The sequence below is a fragment of the Impatiens glandulifera genome, chromosome 3, assembly GCF_907164915.1.
Source record: "Impatiens glandulifera chromosome 3, dImpGla2.1, whole genome shotgun sequence".
Taxonomy (NCBI): Eukaryota; Viridiplantae; Streptophyta; class Magnoliopsida; order Ericales; family Balsaminaceae; genus Impatiens; species Impatiens glandulifera.
In genome coordinates, this window is record NC_061864.1 from 64,080,193 (window position 1) to 64,098,146 (window position 17,954).

The window sequence follows — 17,954 nt, forward strand, 5'->3', positions numbered from 1 at the left end:
ATAAAAATTTAGTGGAACATGTGCATACTAAAAATTATATATAACATTTAACTATTTAACCATGGCTGAAACCAATAACTTAGATTAATATCTCGTTCTTTATATATATATATATATATATATATATTATTGTTTTTTTTTTGTAATTTATTCTATAATATAGAGTTAGTCAACATCTACTTATTATTTAAATAAATTAAGTATTAACAAAATAAAATTTAGACACACACTCTGAATATATATGTGATTTCAAACAAAATAAAGGATAATTTGAAAACAAATTACAAGAAAGAATCAAACTAATCTAAAAATAATATGAAACATTATACAAATATCAAATAAAGCTACAAAAACAAACTATAATAATTTGAATCAGGATTTAGAAAACAATCTAATAAACAAAGTTTTCAATTAGTTTGTGATTGTAACAGATTATATCAAATGAACAATTTCCAATTTCAGGGTCATGGGTTTTCACCCGTACCATTTTTCAAGTTCGAAGTGACAAACTATTTATTTCATCAAATTGATTTAAAATGTCAATAGTTTATAAATACTCTTGGAGAGAATTCAGTTTTAAGATGAGCAGCATCTGTAATTATTATAATCAACGCAAGTTTTAATAATTACAAAAGGAATATGTACCTTTTTAACAACTCCAACAGCTGCGTGTAATGGGGTCAAGCGTTCATAAGGTAGCTGAAAATTATTAAGAAAAAATAAATATATGGTTTCTTTGCACTCTCATATGAGACGGTTAATTTCAAAAAAGAAAGATTGATGGCACAATACAATTCCAAAGCTGAAGACATTGTATGGCTTGTGTTCAATAACCTTGCAGACAAAAAAAGAGGTCAATATCAAACTTCATATACAAAGTGTCAATATAATTGAGTTTGTTTACTCATATGCTTTGTTCAATAACAATGGCTTTATTTAGAAACACCCTTTATTGAGCGCTTCTAGCATCTTCTTTGCAGTGTCGGGGTCGTTATAACAGATTCCATTGAGTTCATGGTCATAGAACTCTTCGAAAGGCTAAGGCCATTCTCTCCTCATCAATGTTTTTTCTCTAAATATCTAACGATAAGTTTATAGAACGTGACATAAATGACAATTATGTTTTTCTACATTGAGCCTTGTTTGAAGAATGGAAGTTATTACCTATTTGGTATCAAAATTATTTGAATCATGATTTTTATACTAAATAAAACAAAAATTACACTCTAATTTGGATTATCATCTTAGAATATCTCGATTTAGAAAACAATCTTGTATCAAATGAAAAAAGAATTACTTATTTACTTAAAAAAAAAAACACCTCAGGAGTCATCCAACGAAATGTTCAACGAAATAATTAGAAAAGCAGACAAAAGAAATGAAGCTTCCTTTTAATTAGAGAATCTGAGGATATACATTATTAATTGTTCAAGAATTCATATAACATTGGTGCAATTTTCAAATTTTACTTGCCACGGCAAAGTATTTAGTATGACGGTCCTGAGCAATAATCTTCCCACTTTGTTTCTTTCTGAACTCAACAGTAATGACAACAATGGCCTTTTCAACCCGTAATGTCTTCGCTTCTATCTCAATCTCTTCCTGAAACAAATGTGAAGCAAAGTCGTGAAAGAAAATCTTGTAATTCTATCAACAATAGACCAATTGAACAAACAAATAGAACATTATCTAGTAAAAGATTATGAAACCAGGTATTAGAAGATTGCTAACTTAGAATCAATGAAAGCAAATGACACCTCTAAGCTTTTCTACTAACAAGAAAATAAGAGTTGATATAAAATAGAGATTAGGGTTTTGATAGGTCGATCATTAGTAGTAGTACTTAGGATATCACTAGTAAAAAAAAGGGAAATAGCTAGCAAACATGGCGATTGGGTTTAGAATAATCGTTACTACTGTTCATAACGACGATTGAAATTAAATCCAATCGCAACTACCCTTATAATGGCGATTGGTCCTTCAACCAATCGCTACTAGATAGAATGAAAAACGATTAGTTATAAAACCAATCACTGCTAGACTTTTTTGAAGATTAATCACGATTGGAAATAAAACCAATCGCTGGGAATTTATAAGTGGGGATTGGATAAGCAACCAATCGCCATGTAATCAATCAGACACCACACAACACAACAACTAATTTTAATTGATCTAATATATCTAATATAATATATCTATTAATATATAATATAATATCACATTAATTTAATAGGTGAGTCCATTAAAATTATATAATATATCTCTATTAATATATGATATAATATATAGATAAATATAATAGGTGAGTTCATTAAAATTATATATTATATTAGATATCACATTAAAATTGATCTAATATAATATATTTATTAATATATAATATAATATCACATTAAAATTTAATAGGTAAGTCCATTAAAATTATATAATATATCTATTAATATATAATATAATATATAGATAAATATAATAAGGGAGTCCATTAAAATTATATAATTATATTAGATATCACATTGAACATAAATCCAATCGCCATCCATTTGAACTCTTAATTTATTTACTTTTCATGAGTTGGACCCTATTTGATATCCAGCCCAATGACTCTGCAATCAATCAAACAACCCCATAGTTCTTTAATTCTCAGCGGGCCCATAGTTCAAAAGAAACAAAACAAAACAAAACAAAAAATCCCGAACGAAAGAAGAAGAAAAGAGTGAAGACGACGAAGAAACGCTGTTCAATCCTTGCCCAAACGCTGTCCGTTGAAGAAACGCTGTCCGTTAAAATCACTGTTTTAATTCTAGATCTGTTTCAATAGACTCTACTTGTTGCATTTGCAACTGTAAGTATCTCTCCCTAGCTTCATCGTTATATGTTGCAGTCAAATGTTGGAAAGAAATCGATAGATTTCGATTTGGGTTAATAATATAGACTGAGGACTTATCTATTTCAGTTATTTTGCACAAGGAACTTATTTTACTTGATTTCTTTGCTGCTGTTTGTTTGTAGTCTCTGTCTTTTCTATTTTCTGGAATCACGCATTCAATTCAATTGGTACTCAATTTGATTCTTAAGGCGCTATTCTGAGTCTTTGAAAGCTTTGATTTGTACTTTTTCTGGTGTATGAGATATTAAGATTTATATGTAAGAATATTATGAGAGCTTTAGGGTTTGGTATTATCTATTCTTAATGGAAACCCACAACACATCAGAAAAGATTTGTGTTTAGGTTGTACAATTTGAGACCCTTTTGACCATTACTATGTCATAGAGAGAGAAATACATCTAAGAGCCCTTGAATCAGTTTTTCAGTTGTGATGTTTTGTATTAGCCCTAAAACATAGTCAACCAAATCTGGTTGTTTGATTTAACGTATGTGAAATGGAGATTTCCTACCAAGTATTGATGTTGGCAATCTATCTATTTATAAGGTGTATTTGGCATGGACGATGCAAAATTTCCAAATGGATTTTGGAAGATTGACTTGGAATATCAAAGCTTCCAAAGATAGATAGTCCTTACACTTTCTTTCAACTGTACCATTTTGTTGAGGAGAAGGGGTACAATTTGAGGCTCTTTTGACCATGACTATGTCCTATAGTTTAATACATCTAAAAGCCCTGAATCAATTTTTATCTTTGTGAGGCTTTTTAATAGCACTAGAACATAGGCAACTAAAGATCTTGAATTGACTGAAAAATCTGTCTGTTTGTATAACGTATGCGAAATAGAGATTTCCATCCAAGTATGGATGCAATCTATCTATTTATAAAGGATTACTGTTTATATGAACCTCATGTGTGTACAAGAATATGCTGAAAATTATGTGAAATGTAAGAAGAGCTAACAACTAAAAATGGGGTTCTTGAATGTTTTGCCTTGGGGACATATTTCGTAACACTTTATTGAATCATTCAACTGTAAATCTGTCTTTTTATAATTAGAATATTTTGTAAGACTTGAAACGATGAATGACCAAGCTTCTTGCGCCAAATACAAGAGATATCATTTATTGTTTTATGTGAACTAGACTTCATATGTTCTGCCTTGACATCTAAACAATCTAGCAAATATAAACTCCCATATTGTCTTCCAACAACCAGTGTCCTGAAATGAAAACATATGCAACATTGATTAGTTTTAGCTTCTGGTTAAGTGAGTGACACTGAACCAACATGTGTAACCTATTTTACAGTTCCGTCAAGCAAATGAACAAGCATTTGTTCATTGGATGGTTTAATTTCATCATATCTCGATTGCAACTTGCTCTGATGTCTATCATTTTGCTCATTTCATCATTGAAACACAAGTGGGAGACCTAATGCTTTTGAGTTGCTCTGATGTCCATCGATACAAAGTTTTTGAGAAACACTATAGTATAAGTGTATGAAAGAAGATGTTGTTGATGAAGCCGACTAATGTTTGTTGTTCTCCTATGGCTCCTTTGTAAGGTTAGCAAGGAAGAGTAATGTGGTTGTGTTTTGATTGGTTTAGTAGCAATGATAAGAGAAGAAATTTATTCAACTAATGAAACCTTTCATCAATGGCAACTCTGGCCATTGGGAGATGCGTGGTTTTGCTCAAGAACACTACTGACACCGCTCTTATATCATGTGGGATCTTAAAGTATTTTGAGTGGAGTTTTGAAACCTCAATTTTTGTGTTTTGAATTGAATGGAATTACATTCACTTTTATAAAAATAAAAATAAAGAAGGGATAACCAACCACTACTAAAGTTGGTTTCCATTAAGCTGGGGCATAACATCCAGTATTTTAGTTTCCTAAATTAGTGTAACTATTTACGCAGGAAAAATGAGTTTTCTTTTAGGAAGCTCTTTGTTCCTTTTCTGTCCTGACTTGTATATGACTTGTTTGGTTTTCCATACGGTTAATGCGATTTTCGCGTTCACTGTGTATCACTGAAAAGTACGTCTCTTTTATTAACACAGTTTAAATCCCATACATAAATGGCAGAACTAAGTGAAACATTGAATGATTGTATTATTAATTTCTAACTATTGTCTGTTTAGCACAATGTTTTAAAAGAAACAGAATTAAGGTTGCACAAGTTTAGAGCTATACCAATTGTTGGATAAATCAACTTTTCTATTTCATTTTATACCTTAAGAATTTATCTTAATGATATTTGCAGGCACAAAGCTTATAACTTATTAGCCAAGTAATAGGAGCCTTTGTATTCGAGTAAACATCTAGCTTATTGAAATGATCATAAGGTTCAGGCTAGCTACCATGGGTTTGAAATGCCAAAGCCTCATAGAATCTAGGTATTCCCTTAAGTTCTTACACAATGGCCCCGATACCTTAGAAGAGCTACTTGACAGGCATGTAGTAAAAAAGGAAACCTATGACGATGACGATGACGAGAATGAGTTGTTGATTCGGCAAAGGCTAACAGGAACTCGACGTGAGGCATTTAATCTCTATCGCGATATAATTAGGGCCACTCGGTTCTTCACATGGCCAGATTCGAGAGGTGTGCTTTGGCGTGATGTTTTGAGAGAAAATGCAAGGAAGGAGTTTGAGGGGGCTCGTTTTGAGAAGGATCCTGAGGTTATAACTCGGTTGTTGATTGGCGGGCATGATGCTGTTCAATCGGCGATAGAAAAGCTCATTGAGAAACAACAGAAACAGATTGAGAAGGAAAGACGAGATAAAGATCATTGATGAGTCTCACGGTAATCTCTGTTTTGATCTTGAGAAATTATTAGATAAGTATTTTTTTTGTTTATCTTTATAAACCTCATTAATGCATGTTTCATCTTAAGTTTGTTAGCAATAGTAATTTATAGTTTTGAAAGGCTCGCATAACTTCCAAATGGTTGTAGATTTGGGCCTTCACGACCATTTAAAATGTTTAATTTATATTTCAACATTGTATCGTTGATATGTTTATGAAGGAACACTTTGCTTATCCTGAGTTTCGCGAGGGGTTAGGGTGTTAGCATTTATTATTGTTATTAGTCTTTGAGTGTAGATTAGTCTTTTTACTTAATCTTTTGTTTACATTAACTATATATAAACCTCTATTTTATATTTAGCTTGTTAATAATAACAATTTCTAGTTTACTCTCTATTCAATAAAACAATATATTTGTTGTTTGTCTTAGCAATGTGGAAATGGTGTTTTGGGCAGGGATGGGAAGAGAATGAAAATTTGAAAGATGATGAGCTCCCATGAATGCCTGCAAAAAGGTATATAGCTTCCTTTTGGGTACAATTGAAAATCAACTTTGTAATAAAATGTTGTATAAAACAAGTGTATCCTCTTTTAGGATACAATGAAGTTTCGAAACTATCTTGAAAATCAACGTGTTATACTAAGTGGAAGTAATTGTCTATTTATAGCACACAAGGATGAGAGTGCGAAGAACTTTCAAGCTCGTGATGAAATTTTATGTTGAAATTGATCTTGTTATTCAGTACAAGATTTGTTTATAGAGATGATTTTGATGAAGAAAATGAACCGACTTGAGTGAGTTGTGATCCAAGAAAACATTGTTTAGTTTGTTTTTGTTGGCTATGAACTTGTCATGTTCGGATTTTGTTTGATATTGTAAAATTAGGTCATACTTTTATCAAAGTTTTTTTTTAATAATAATAATAGGTATTCAACATCAAAATTATGGGTTTGATTTATAATTATAACAATAGAAATGATCATGGTGCTTTGGGTTGAAGCTTGCATGTTACGCTAACTTCTTGCGTTCCCACAAAATATTACGGGTTTGATTTATTGAAGCGAGAAGATATAATTAAACAGACCTGTTCAATTGTTTTTACTCAAGTTTTCTTATTTTTATATCATATTTATAAATAAGTTGAATCAAACTCATCTTGTTTGAAAACTCATCTTGTTTGAAACAAACCATTGGCCAACGAATCCTTGTTTTCTTTATTTTCTGTGGGCTTTCATTAAAACTTTATTATAATAAGTTACATTTAACTTGTTTTGATATTTTGTAAATAGTATTTGATTTTTCATTTTCAAAAGAATTATTTATATATTTTTCTCAACCCAGATAAATTTTATAGCACATATATTACTATAAATTTTAATTTCCAATATTATTAGAAAGTGTAATTCAAATATTTATATTTTTCCTTAAAACAGTAAAATATCATTTCACATATAATAAGCTAATATTAAATTTAAACAAAAAAAAAATATTATCTATCAACTTATCATATATTTTACAGTAATAATAATAATTTAATAATTAATGATAAAAGATTTATATATTTAATTTTTCCTTAAAACTTCTTAAAATGAATACATATCATATAATTTTCCAATAAATATTTCATTTCTAAAATGATAAAAAAAAAACTTTGTTTTAACTTTTGAAGAATTGAAACCTTTGAATCTTGGTTCTCTCTCTTTGAAGATTCAACTTCTGTATGAATTTTCCTTTGAAGAATTGATTGATCCATCAAACTAGGGTTTTAGGGTATCAAGCAGATTTCCATTAATGGCGAAAGGGAGGAATACCTCCCGGCTTACAGCTAGGCGATCGTCGACTGTGCCGCTCGTTCTCGCCATGCTTCTAACCTTAACTCTAGTTCTCCTCATGCTTCTCACTCTCGGAATTCTCTCTCTCCCTGTTGTTTCTGAAGATTCCTCTCCGATCCGTGATCGAATTCACTTTGGCCGTAAAGCTAAACTCTTCTCGTATGTTGTTTCTGCTTTATCCTTTTTCTTTTTTCACTCCTTTATGCATGAGCTTACAATTCAGATGTTTGTTTGGTTGATAATGACATAGAAATCAGGGAAGAATGGAGAAGAGAGGAGAGCAGTGGGTGGAAATCATTTCTTGGGAACCTAGGGCTTTCATCTATCATAACTTTTTGGTGAGTTCAAGACAGAACATGCATCAACAACTTTGTTTTGCATCCTGTTTTTGATTGCTACTTGTAAATTTGTAATCTTGGACTTGTGATTTTCTTTGAATTAAGCATCCAATTGGTATGTAATGTTCTTAGACGAGTAATTGGCGAATTCATCACATTGTCCACTAAAATTTTGAGGAATTATTTGTGTTTTGATTGAGTGGTTTGATCACAGTAGAGGAGAATGATATAAAACAGATTAAGTTAGTTTAGTCATTTTTCTGTAGGATTTGTTTTATTTCTTAGAGATCAACCATGTTGCTTAAAAAATGTTATTTATTGTATTCTCTAAACAGTCCAAGGAGGAATGCGAATACTTAATAGATCTAGCTAAACCCCATATGCGAAAATCGACTGTTGTTGATAGCAAAACTGGAAAGAGTAAGGATAGCAGGTAAGATATTCTCAAACCTGGCCTCAATTCCACATTAAATCTAGTTTTTCAATGGTTCATAGTTGTTGTTCTTACAATAGTTGCACATGTATATGTCTGTCTCTCATCTTTTTACAGGGTCCGTACAAGCTCTGGAACATTTCTGAAGAGAGGAAAGGACAAAACCATTATGAAGATAGAAAAAAGGATAGCAGACTTCACATTTATACCTGTAGGTATGAGAATCATGCTTTTTCATGTTTGAGATTTCATTTCATTTTCTCCTCCAATGATGACCAAATCATTCCCTACTATTTTGCAAGCTTATTTAGAATGTTAAAGAAGTCATTAATGGATATTCTCATGCAAACATATCCCAGAAAAAAAGTTAATAGATATTAAGCATGCAGATAAAAACTTCTTGTAACGAGATAGATGATTTACTGTTATTTAGTTGGAGCTTGTTTGATGTGGGTTATTTTGGATTATTCTAATCAATCCACTGTCCCATGAAACATCATTCAAATCATCAACTAAAATACCCTTACTTTATTTCTTATAACATCTTCAAATATTAATTAGTAAGGATACTTTTGGTCATTTCTATCCAAATAATCCACTTTACAGTTTACACTAAACAAGATTTTTCCAAGTAACTCAAGATCAAACAAGGCCTTGGATCATTTGGATCTTACTTTATAAAAGGTTTGGGTGTTCACATATGGAACCTATTTGGAATAAGACACTGGAAGTGTGAAAAAATTGTTGAAAGTTTGTCAAATTAGATCAAGATGTGAATCCATAATTCCGTATAGTAGGGTGATTATGTGACCACATATGGAGTTTAGCTGTTATATATTCTTTGATCTATTACCATTATGGACCTTAGCTTGAATGTAATTCTGCTAGTCTCTCAGGATGCATCCTCATACCTAGAATAAGGAAAACAAAATGATTGACATATTGTGTCTATTTGTTATCACCTTTTATGATCCGGATCATGATTTGGAAAAAAAAAAATACATTTGATAGATAATGAAAACTCACATAACAATCTTGATCATGTTCTGTAGAATAATTTTTATACCAAAAACCCAAAAATCACATAATAACTTGGATCATGATTTTAAAAATAATTTATATACCAAATGAAGCAGCAAAAATCAAACTAAAATCTGGATAATGATCTAGAAAACAATCTTATACTTAACAAAATAAAAATAATCATTTTCAGTTTTAGTTATGGCGATTTTCTCATGTGATCGTGATTGTGTGATGGTGCTATAGATTGTGACAAATACCAGTTTCCAAATAGGTGTCATATTCATCAATTAGTACACAAAAATTCATTTGTATGGCATCATTATGGTTGGTTGCAGAGAATGGGGAAGGACTACAAATTCTTCACTATGAAGTAGGGCAAAAATATGATCCTCATTATGACTACTTTGTTGATGAGTTCAACACCAAAAATGGGGGCCAGAGGGTAGCTACGCTTCTCATGTATCTGTAAGGATTATTGAACGATTTAAAAGACGTCTGCAGTTGATGATTATTGCACTTTGATCTCCACTACCTGTTACTTTCCTGCATTGTTTTTACTCTTTCATGCCTTTCATATTGTTCAGATCTGATGTAGAAGAAGGAGGTGAAACCATCTTCCCTGCAGCCCAGGGAAATTATAGTGCAGTACCATGGTGGAATGAACTGTCTGAATGCGGTAAGAAGGGATTGTCTGTAAAACCCAAAATGGGTGATGCATTGCTTTTCTGGAGTATGAGACCTGATGCCACACTAGATACAACTAGTTTGCATGGTAAGCCCTTTTCAATTAGAACTCTTGAAACTGCTAAATAATCACACAAACGCCAATCTAAAGTGATAAAAGTTATGGTAAAAATAATGAACGAGGTTCGACCAATAATGCCTATATCCTTATACAACCCATTCGGTAGATTTTCAGGTAATAATGTTAAGAGAAATGATTGGTAGGAGAATTTGAGAGAGGGAATGACGTGTCGCAATCTGATTGGCCGAAAAATAACAAAATTTCTCTCTTCTCTTTCGTATCTTTTATAATTTTTTCAACCAATGATACAGTGACACATCATTTCCTCCCTCATTCCCTCCCCCTATTATTCCTCTAAGGTTAATTCTTCTATGTTGGTCAGTGCAAAATTGAAATTAGATTTGGAAAATTGGATTTGTTTGTTTGATAACTTAAAATAAGGAATTAAATTGAAATCACAAAGTACACAATTCTGATTATAATGATACATCCAAACATAGCCTTAAATATATTTTTCTTCTATATCTCAGGTGGTTGTCCTGTAATAATTGGAAACAAATGGTCATCAACAAAATGGATGCACGTTGATGAATACAAGATATGAACTTACTACTGTTTCAAGGTTAGATTGTTAGCGAATCATTATTTGTCCAGTTCATTGTTCCCAAAATTCTTCAGAACTTGACATAACATATCCTATTTGTTTCGTAAGTAAATTGGTAAATGTTGACACAGTTTGATTTTACCCGTCAAAAACAACAAATCAGTTGCGAAAGGGTATAAATTGCATAGTGTCAACATATTGGCCTCATTTGAAAACACATTTTGAATTTGTTTAGTTACCAAATAGAGCCTGCCAAATTTATCCCGATTCTTCAATATGTTAGGTGTATTAATAATAATAATCTGAGGATGGTGAGGATTCTGTCTGCACAAGGAAGCAGCTCAAGTCTAAGAAAGAAGGCTTAGCATATTTTTCATCTTCTTAGACAAGTGTTACTTCTTATTAAAGAGGTTAGCTTTGAGTATTCTTTTTTTTTTTTTTTTTTTTATCTTGTCTTAGCTAGCTTTCTTCTTCTGGTTATCAGTTGTTTTCTTTAAAATTGTAGACAGGTACATGTAGTAATGTTATAATAGAGCAATGATAGAAATACAAGCAGATTGACAGTTATTTTTCCCTCTTGTTTGCATTTGCTATCTCGAAAATGAGTTATATCTTTAGACTTTAATATTGGAAGTTATCGCGATCTTAGTAATGACATCTCAGCTTAGAACGTTCTTAGGAATCAAATATGAGACCTTTAAACTTTTTGGAAGGGGTTGGTAAAAAGACAGTAATTTCATTTGAAGTAGTGATGGGTTTTAAAATGACCCAATTACATACATGGAAGTTTGGATTCTATGAAATACAAATATAACAAGTATTCAAATTAATTTTTCACTCACAACTTTTTTTTTAATAATAGATGATAATGATTTGTAGATGAACTCTTATATTAAAAATTCATATTATTATAAAAAATAATACTAAAATTAGGGACGACAATTATAATTCGTCCTGCTGTTTTAGATTCGAATTGTCCCGTATGAGCGATTTTTATGAGAATGATATTTGTATCTCGATTATGATTTCACTTAATTCAATTATATCCTAAACACTATAAATACAATTAAATATATAAAATTATTAATATATTTATTTATTTTTTATATTTATTTAATTGTCATTCCTAATTAAAATTGTTATAAAATATAAAAGTTAAATAAATATTATTGATGTTATATATTCGGGACAAGATATAAATATCGTTAATTGAGAATTCTTGACCAGAAGAGCCTCGTAGAGCGGAAATAAGAGTTCACCGTAGGTAGAGTATAACGAGTTCCTTTCTTTGTTTTTCTCGCGTTTCAAATTATGAGCACATTTTTTCCACTCTAGTAGCTATGTCATCCCAAACCGACACAAGTTCACAATTAGAGTATGCTCGGAGAGATATGATGAAAAGTAGATGATTTTAACAAGCTAAAAAATAATATAAATTATAATAAAATAAAATAAAATAAAAATACTTTAAAATAGGGTGAGAAAAGTAGAGGATAACTGTGAGTAACTCACTCCAATATGCTGAACCGCTCGAGCTCGATGTCACTCTCTCTCTTAATCGTTTTGGTTAATTTGAGTTGGATGGTCGCCGGCCAGGCTCCGATTCCGGCGAAATATGACGGTTTCCTTTACAAGAATCAGGAAACCACCACAAATACGGTCATAATCGAGGCATTCTTCGATCCAATTTGTCCCGATAGCAGAGACGCTTGGCCTCCTCTCAAGCAAGCCTTTGAATACTACGGTTCTCGTGTCTCACTCATACTTCATCCCTTCCCTTTGCCGTAAGTCTTCATATTCTTAAACTTGCACATTCATCCTTACTCAAATTTTGCTTTCTTATCAAAATTAGGGCACTTCTATCAACATAATTTTGGAATTATTCATTTTATTCATATTTGTTTTGATTGATTGCTTCATTTTAAAATTAATACTTATTATTGAAACTTTTCTCTTTTAAATGTTTTATAATAATATAAATCAGTGAATTCTTGAGACTTCATAATTGACCTTTCTAGTTCATAAAGAACATTGATAAATGATACCATACTTACTGAAATTTCTCTTGATAGTTATTAAGATCTTAAATTGGATTGCTAGCTATTATTTGACTATATTTATGGATTTCTCTCAATATTGATGGATTAATGCAAAAGTATCCTTTTATTCCTTTGTTTACATTTGCTTATGGTATCTGAATTGACAGCATTTGCTTAGGGTATCTTAATTGACAGCATTTTCTTAGGGAATCTTAATTGACAAATTGTCTTACCTAAGAGACCAAATATTTCAGATTCGACTTCACTAAGAATGCTCATTTAAAGGGTCATACTCATGCCAAAATCTCATATCCACAAGGTTAAAGATTGAGTATTCACACCCATATTATTTTCAAATTTTTCTTTGTAAACTCTTCTGCTAAACTCCTTCTTTTGGTTTGAAATGGTTTTGTATCTAGTATCTACTCATGATCATTATTCTCTTTGAGTAACCATTTGATACCTGGATTTTCCTCATCCTTGTGAGAAAATGGGAGAAACCCTTAAATAATGACATTAGTGGCCTGAATACAAAAGTTATGTCTCTAGAAATGTATATGGATGTGATTTGTTTGAAAACTAAACTTAGTCAAATATTCAAAATTTTATTGGTTGTTTCTTATCTGAATCCTGATACATTACTTGTTTCAAATGGTGCATATGTCTTATTAGACTCGTCTAAAGGTGAACATTCAAACCGATCCGAACTGCCGGATATAGGGTTTTGACATAACAAAAACCGATAGGGTCGGATATATGTTCTATTCAAATAACTTAACCATTCTCATCAGTACTCAAACTATATCAATTAATGTTATTATGTAAGGAGAAATTTTACAACTTAAGTTTTAGGTCTTTGTTTAAAATTGTTATTACGTTGGTGTTTTTGTATTAGATTTTGTTTGATTAGTTGTTTTAAAGTTAGTTTAAAATACGTGGAATGAGTTATTGGATGCATAAGGTCGGATATCCAAATAATTATGAAACCGACCCAATTTCTGATACATCAAATCCGCCGATTATAGGGTCTTGATAGAGTATATCCGACGAAATAGGGCTGGATTTAAATTATCCAAAAATCCGATATGTGAATGAAATTCTTTCCAAACTTTAAATGCTTATAACTTATTTATTTTCTTTCTAAATATTCAGCTACCATGACAATTCATTCGTCACGTCCCGTGCTTTGCATGTTGTAAATAAAGTAAATCCTGTTGCCACTTATGACCTTCTGGAATTGTTCTTTAAGCATCAGGTATGAACTGTCTGATTCACCAATTGTTTTTCGTTGTCAAAACCATATCCATATTTTAGAATTGCTTTTTATCATGTATATGAATAAACAGGAAGAGTTTTACAATAGGCCAACCTTCAATGAATCTAGATCATCTGTTGTCAAGCATGTAGCTGAATTAGCAACTAAAGTAGCTGATATTTCGCTCAAGAATGATATCGAGTCAGGCTTTACTGACTGGGAAACCGATTCCCTGACAAGGGTTTCATTCAAGGTAAGATTACTTAATCAGACTCGATATTTTCATATGAGCTGAATATGGTTGAGGCGTGGTTTTATGTTTATGTCCTTTTTTTATGCAGTATGGTTGTTCTAGAGGAGTGTATGGGACACCATTCTTCTTTGTGAATGGTTTTGTATTACCCGATGGAGGCTCGGCTATTGACTACTTCCAGTGGAGAAGAATTCTGGATCCGGTTATAAAAGGGGCCGATCTGAAGGAGAAGAAGAACATTATCGAGTGGTCAGCTGCTTGAGGTGAAGAAATGAAACTTTTAACATCTTTTTTTTTTTTTTTGTAAATTGTTTTCTTTTGGATCAAAACTGCTTCTATTGAATAAATTATGAAAAAAAACTAGGAAAATAAATACCTTGTTTGTATCTTATATTTTGAAATGAAACATCCAGAACAGAGAAGTATCATTTCTAGATGAAGAACATATGAGTATCTTTGTTCACACTATTAGAATATACATTATATAATTTGTTGTGTATACTTATTTACCATTCTTTCAAGTAAATTTTTATCATGTTAAAATTTTTATTGACGTTTTTCAAGACTGGTGTGTTTATGGTTACTCGTTTAAGTATAGAACACGCTGGTATGTTATCGTGTAAACCTTTCTCCATACCGGTTGACAAGAACACGGAGTTAATGCTACTGTGTCTGCTCCGGTTCTGATGCGATTTATTATCACTCTCGTCCGGGGCCTATAATCATGTATGCGTTAGAACAAGTGTGTTTTCTTATGCAGGAACGAGGTAGTTAATGTGATTTTTTGTTCATAATTAGAAGTTATATTAGAATTGACTATAACAAAAATAAGTAAGAAAAATATTTCCTCCTTATTTCTCCCAAATAAACCACATCAAACGTGCTATAGCCTCCTTGAGGTCACGAGTTCGAGTCCGTCGGTCGTCAAGTTTAAAATTTCGATCGTTTACTTAAATTAGTTAAGTGCGTTTGTGGGTTATATGTTTAACTCGTAAGGATTAATCGCAATCTACGAGTGATTCTAAAAAAAAAACAAAAAAAAAACAAGTAATCGCAATCTGAAGAAGAAAAGTACCTGAGTTCTAAAACAAAAATAAAATAAATCAAGTCTTAATAATAGTAAACAGCAGCAGAGTAATGCCATTTTATTTTAATTTAATATTTTTTGTTCTTATTAAATTATATGTCAGTGAATAAAACCAAATTGTAATATTGAAATGCAGCATACAGAAACAACATCACATGCACATATAGAGCCATGTGAGGTAGATCTTAAAACTCAATTTAAACAAAAAGACATAATCTGGATTTGGAGTTAAATAGGATCAAATTGATTGATTCGAGATTTTCAGAATCTGCATAATTAAACAAAATTAAGGAGATCCAAAGTACAATGATCATTGTCTGTTTTGAATCTAGGATTCGATCGATCGCATCTGTTACATTATTTTTATTTAGATCAGTCTTCTAATTAATTAGTTTCATAATTATATATAGGCCTCATCAAACCATGCACAATATATATGTTAGAACCCTTTCTCTTATTCTCAATTAAGAAATTAATGGAGAAAAGACTTGAGCACTTTGCATTTGTTCTTATAGCCGGATGGTTTCATTGCTTTTCTCACCTCAAAGTGGATGCATTCACACCTTCTAGATGGGTTAAAGCTCATGCCACTTTCTATGGAGGGAGTGATGCTTCGGGGACAATGGGTAAGACATAGTTTCTCTTCTTTTTAAACATTTCATATTCGATTCTCATTAAAAACACTTTTATGGGTTCGTGCTAACCATCCAAAACAAACCCGGGTCACAAAAAAGTTGATTGAAACATGGTCGACTATATATCAAACAAATTCTAGTACAAGGCCATAGTTAAATCAATGTTACTTATTATTTTTATTATTTAGGAGGAGCTTGTGGATACCAAGACCTATATTTGGCTGGTTACGGTACAAGAACCGCCGCTGTGAGTACCGCTATTTACAATAGCGGTTCTTCGTGCGGGCAATGTTTCAAGATCATGTGCGATGTACAAACAGATTCTAAGTGGTGTGTAAAGGGGAAGTCAATAACTATAACCGCAACCAACTTTTGCCCGCCAAATTTTGACCTAACAAAAGATAATGGTGGTTGGTGCAATCCACCCCTTCAACATTTTGACATGGCTCAACCTGCTTGGGAGAAGATTGGAATTTATAAAGCAGGGATTATACCTGTCATCTACCAAAGGTGTGTATTATTTTTTAAATTAAAATATACTTTTTCATTGATTCATTGTAAAATGCAAAACTATGGTATACAATGGGAAACACAAATTATTAGAGTATAAGTTGGGTGAAAAAGTATACTTATACTCTAATATATTATAAATAAGTCTGAAATGTGACACTAGTATTTACGACTAAATTTTTATTTAAAATGACACTTTACAACTCGTTCAGCGACGAAAGTAACCTTACCCATAAAGTTTATGACATTTCACAAATCAATGACTAACTATTCAACTCAAGTTACAATTTCTTCTACGATAGAACTTATTAGGTTAAAATTGATGTAGGGTGGCATGCAAGAGACATGGTGGTGTAAGATTCAGCATAAATGGGAGGGACTATTTTGAGCTAGTGCTGATAACAAATGTGGGGGGAGCAGGATCGATCCAATCTGTGTCAATCAAAGGTTCAAGGACAGATTGGGCAGCCATGTCAAGAAATTGGGGGTCAAATTGGCAATCAAATTCCTATATCAATGGCCAATCTATTTCCTTTAAGGTCACAACTACAGATGGGATAACAAAAGTGTTTCAAAACATAGTCCCATCTAATTGGAGATTTGGTCAGACCTTTTCTAGCCCTCTACAATTTTAACCTCATCTTAGTTTTATTGTTCTTGTTTTTAGGGTTTATTATTTAGGGGCAGTGGTTTGCTTGTTAAATTTAATCAAAGCAGCCTACCCATTTTAAAAGTATACTAGTTTCAAATATTGTTAGTAATTCATGCTTAATCTTAATGGTTTTTTTTTTTTTTTTTTTTTTTTATGTATTTCCTTTTTTTGGGTAGAGATTTATTCTCCTTTAGACATTGCCATATGTTGATGTATCTCATTCAAATAACTTGAATTTGTTCTACTTCCTTCAACAAGTTTTGGTTGTCAAGTTTTTGAAAATGCGGATCTTATGAATTGAATGGTTGAAGTAAGCAAGTTTAACCAATCAAAAACTAGGCGAAAATCTAGGAAACTCACTGAAGAACTAAACAAACTTTATTGTATGATCCTTAATTAGTGGTCGAAAATAGAGATATGAAACATCGATAATAGTGGTAAAGAACCATATGATCAATTGTAGAAGATTATATTCTTATTCTTAGAAAATGTTCTTATTTTGATTATTATTTTGATTATTATTTTGATTTTAGTGATGAAAGTGTTGTTATAAAGTAGTTGATGTTAACCATGAATATGAAAGATATTCTATTATTAACTTTGATAAATTACATCATTCATTTTAGACTTTTATTTGTGAGATTCTAAGAGAAAATAATATTTTTTTAAAGCTATATTTTATTTGGGTTATTAGAGTTAAATGATGAAATGTATAAATTTAGTGTAATACAAGTGTTATAGAAATTGTAGAGTACTCTTGGTTTGAGCACATTATTCTCTCTCGAAGTAATAAGTTAGGGTCTTAATATTATTCTCACTCATTTAACATAAAAAAAAAATATGAGAAA

At 31.4% G+C, this 17,954-nt stretch overlaps 4 protein-coding genes across 7 annotated transcripts; all 4 read left to right on the forward strand.

Annotated features, from left to right (window-relative positions):
- Nucleotides 1-2,690: 2,690 nt before the first annotated feature.
- On the forward strand, nucleotides 2,691-6,455 carry LOC124929075. 4 transcript variants are annotated; one of them, XR_007098625.1, is made up of 4 exons: nucleotides 2,691-2,842; nucleotides 5,154-5,697; nucleotides 6,156-6,214; nucleotides 6,295-6,455. XR_007098625.1 is itself a non-coding variant. In XM_047469342.1 (3 exons), the coding sequence occupies exon 2, from the start codon at nucleotides 5,225-5,227 to the stop codon at nucleotides 5,684-5,686; it is 462 nt and encodes a 153-aa protein (XP_047325298.1). In that variant the 5' UTR covers nucleotides 2,691-2,842; nucleotides 5,154-5,224; the 3' UTR covers nucleotides 5,687-5,697; nucleotides 6,156-6,455. The 4 variants fall into 4 exon arrangements, 2 of the variants coding, with proteins under 2 accessions (XP_047325298.1, XP_047325299.1); XR_007098624.1 differs by having other exon boundaries at nucleotides 6,368-6,455; XM_047469342.1 differs by having other exon boundaries at nucleotides 6,156-6,455.
- On the forward strand, nucleotides 5,622-11,248 carry LOC124929073 (probable prolyl 4-hydroxylase 3). Its single transcript, XM_047469339.1, has 10 exons — nucleotides 5,622-5,697; nucleotides 6,156-6,214; nucleotides 7,462-7,691; nucleotides 7,783-7,870; nucleotides 8,206-8,303; nucleotides 8,421-8,518; nucleotides 9,662-9,791; nucleotides 9,911-10,098; nucleotides 10,602-10,693; nucleotides 10,959-11,248. Exons 2-9 carry the CDS (start codon nucleotides 6,197-6,199, stop codon nucleotides 10,673-10,675), a joined length of 924 nt encoding a protein of 307 aa, XP_047325295.1. The 5' UTR covers nucleotides 5,622-5,697; nucleotides 6,156-6,196; the 3' UTR covers nucleotides 10,676-10,693; nucleotides 10,959-11,248.
- A 923-nt stretch (nucleotides 11,249-12,171) lies between these two features.
- LOC124932362 lies at nucleotides 12,172-14,720 on the forward strand. The gene is made up of 4 exons (XM_047472982.1): nucleotides 12,172-12,459; nucleotides 13,867-13,969; nucleotides 14,061-14,222; nucleotides 14,311-14,720. Exons 1-4 carry the CDS (start codon nucleotides 12,194-12,196, stop codon nucleotides 14,482-14,484), a joined length of 705 nt encoding a protein of 234 aa, XP_047328938.1. The 5' UTR covers nucleotides 12,172-12,193; the 3' UTR covers nucleotides 14,485-14,720.
- Nucleotides 14,721-15,784: 1,064 nt separating this feature from the next.
- On the forward strand, nucleotides 15,785-17,250 carry LOC124930622 (expansin-A11-like). Its single transcript, XM_047470950.1, has 3 exons — nucleotides 15,785-15,935; nucleotides 16,133-16,454; nucleotides 16,783-17,250. The coding sequence occupies exons 1-3, from the start codon at nucleotides 15,785-15,787 to the stop codon at nucleotides 17,087-17,089; spliced, it is 780 nt and encodes a 259-aa protein (XP_047326906.1). The 3' UTR covers nucleotides 17,090-17,250.
- The last annotated feature ends 704 nt before the right edge of the window (nucleotides 17,251-17,954 follow it).

What these genes read in the sequence shown, in the direction of transcription:
- LOC124930622 (XM_047470950.1), top strand. Translation starts at nt 15,785, where the DNA reads ATGGAGAAAAGACTTGAGCACTTTGCATTTGTTCTTATAGCCGGATGG. An exon ending in TGATGCTTCGGGGACAATGG is followed by an intron (nt 15,936 to 16,132) that starts GTAAGACATAGT and finishes TTTATTATTTAG; the next exon opens with GAGGAGCTTGTGGATACCAA. An exon ending in ATACCTGTCATCTACCAAAG is followed by an intron (nt 16,455 to 16,782) that starts GTGTGTATTATT and finishes AAATTGATGTAG; the next exon opens with GGTGGCATGCAAGAGACATG.
- LOC124929075 (XM_047469342.1), top strand. Translation starts at nt 5,225, where the DNA reads ATGATCATAAGGTTCAGGCTAGCTACCATGGGTTTGAAATGCCAAAGC.
- LOC124929073 (XM_047469339.1), top strand. An exon ending in GGAAAGAGTAAGGATAGCAG is followed by an intron (nt 8,304 to 8,420) that starts GTAAGATATTCT and finishes ATCTTTTTACAG; the next exon opens with GGTCCGTACAAGCTCTGGAA. An exon ending in AGATACAACTAGTTTGCATG is followed by an intron (nt 10,099 to 10,601) that starts GTAAGCCCTTTT and finishes TCTATATCTCAG; the next exon opens with GTGGTTGTCCTGTAATAATT.
- LOC124932362 (XM_047472982.1), top strand. Translation starts at nt 12,194, where the DNA reads ATGCTGAACCGCTCGAGCTCGATGTCACTCTCTCTCTTAATCGTTTTG. An exon ending in AATTGTTCTTTAAGCATCAG is followed by an intron (nt 13,970 to 14,060) that starts GTATGAACTGTC and finishes ATGAATAAACAG; the next exon opens with GAAGAGTTTTACAATAGGCC. An exon ending in TGACAAGGGTTTCATTCAAG is followed by an intron (nt 14,223 to 14,310) that starts GTAAGATTACTT and finishes TTTTTTATGCAG; the next exon opens with TATGGTTGTTCTAGAGGAGT.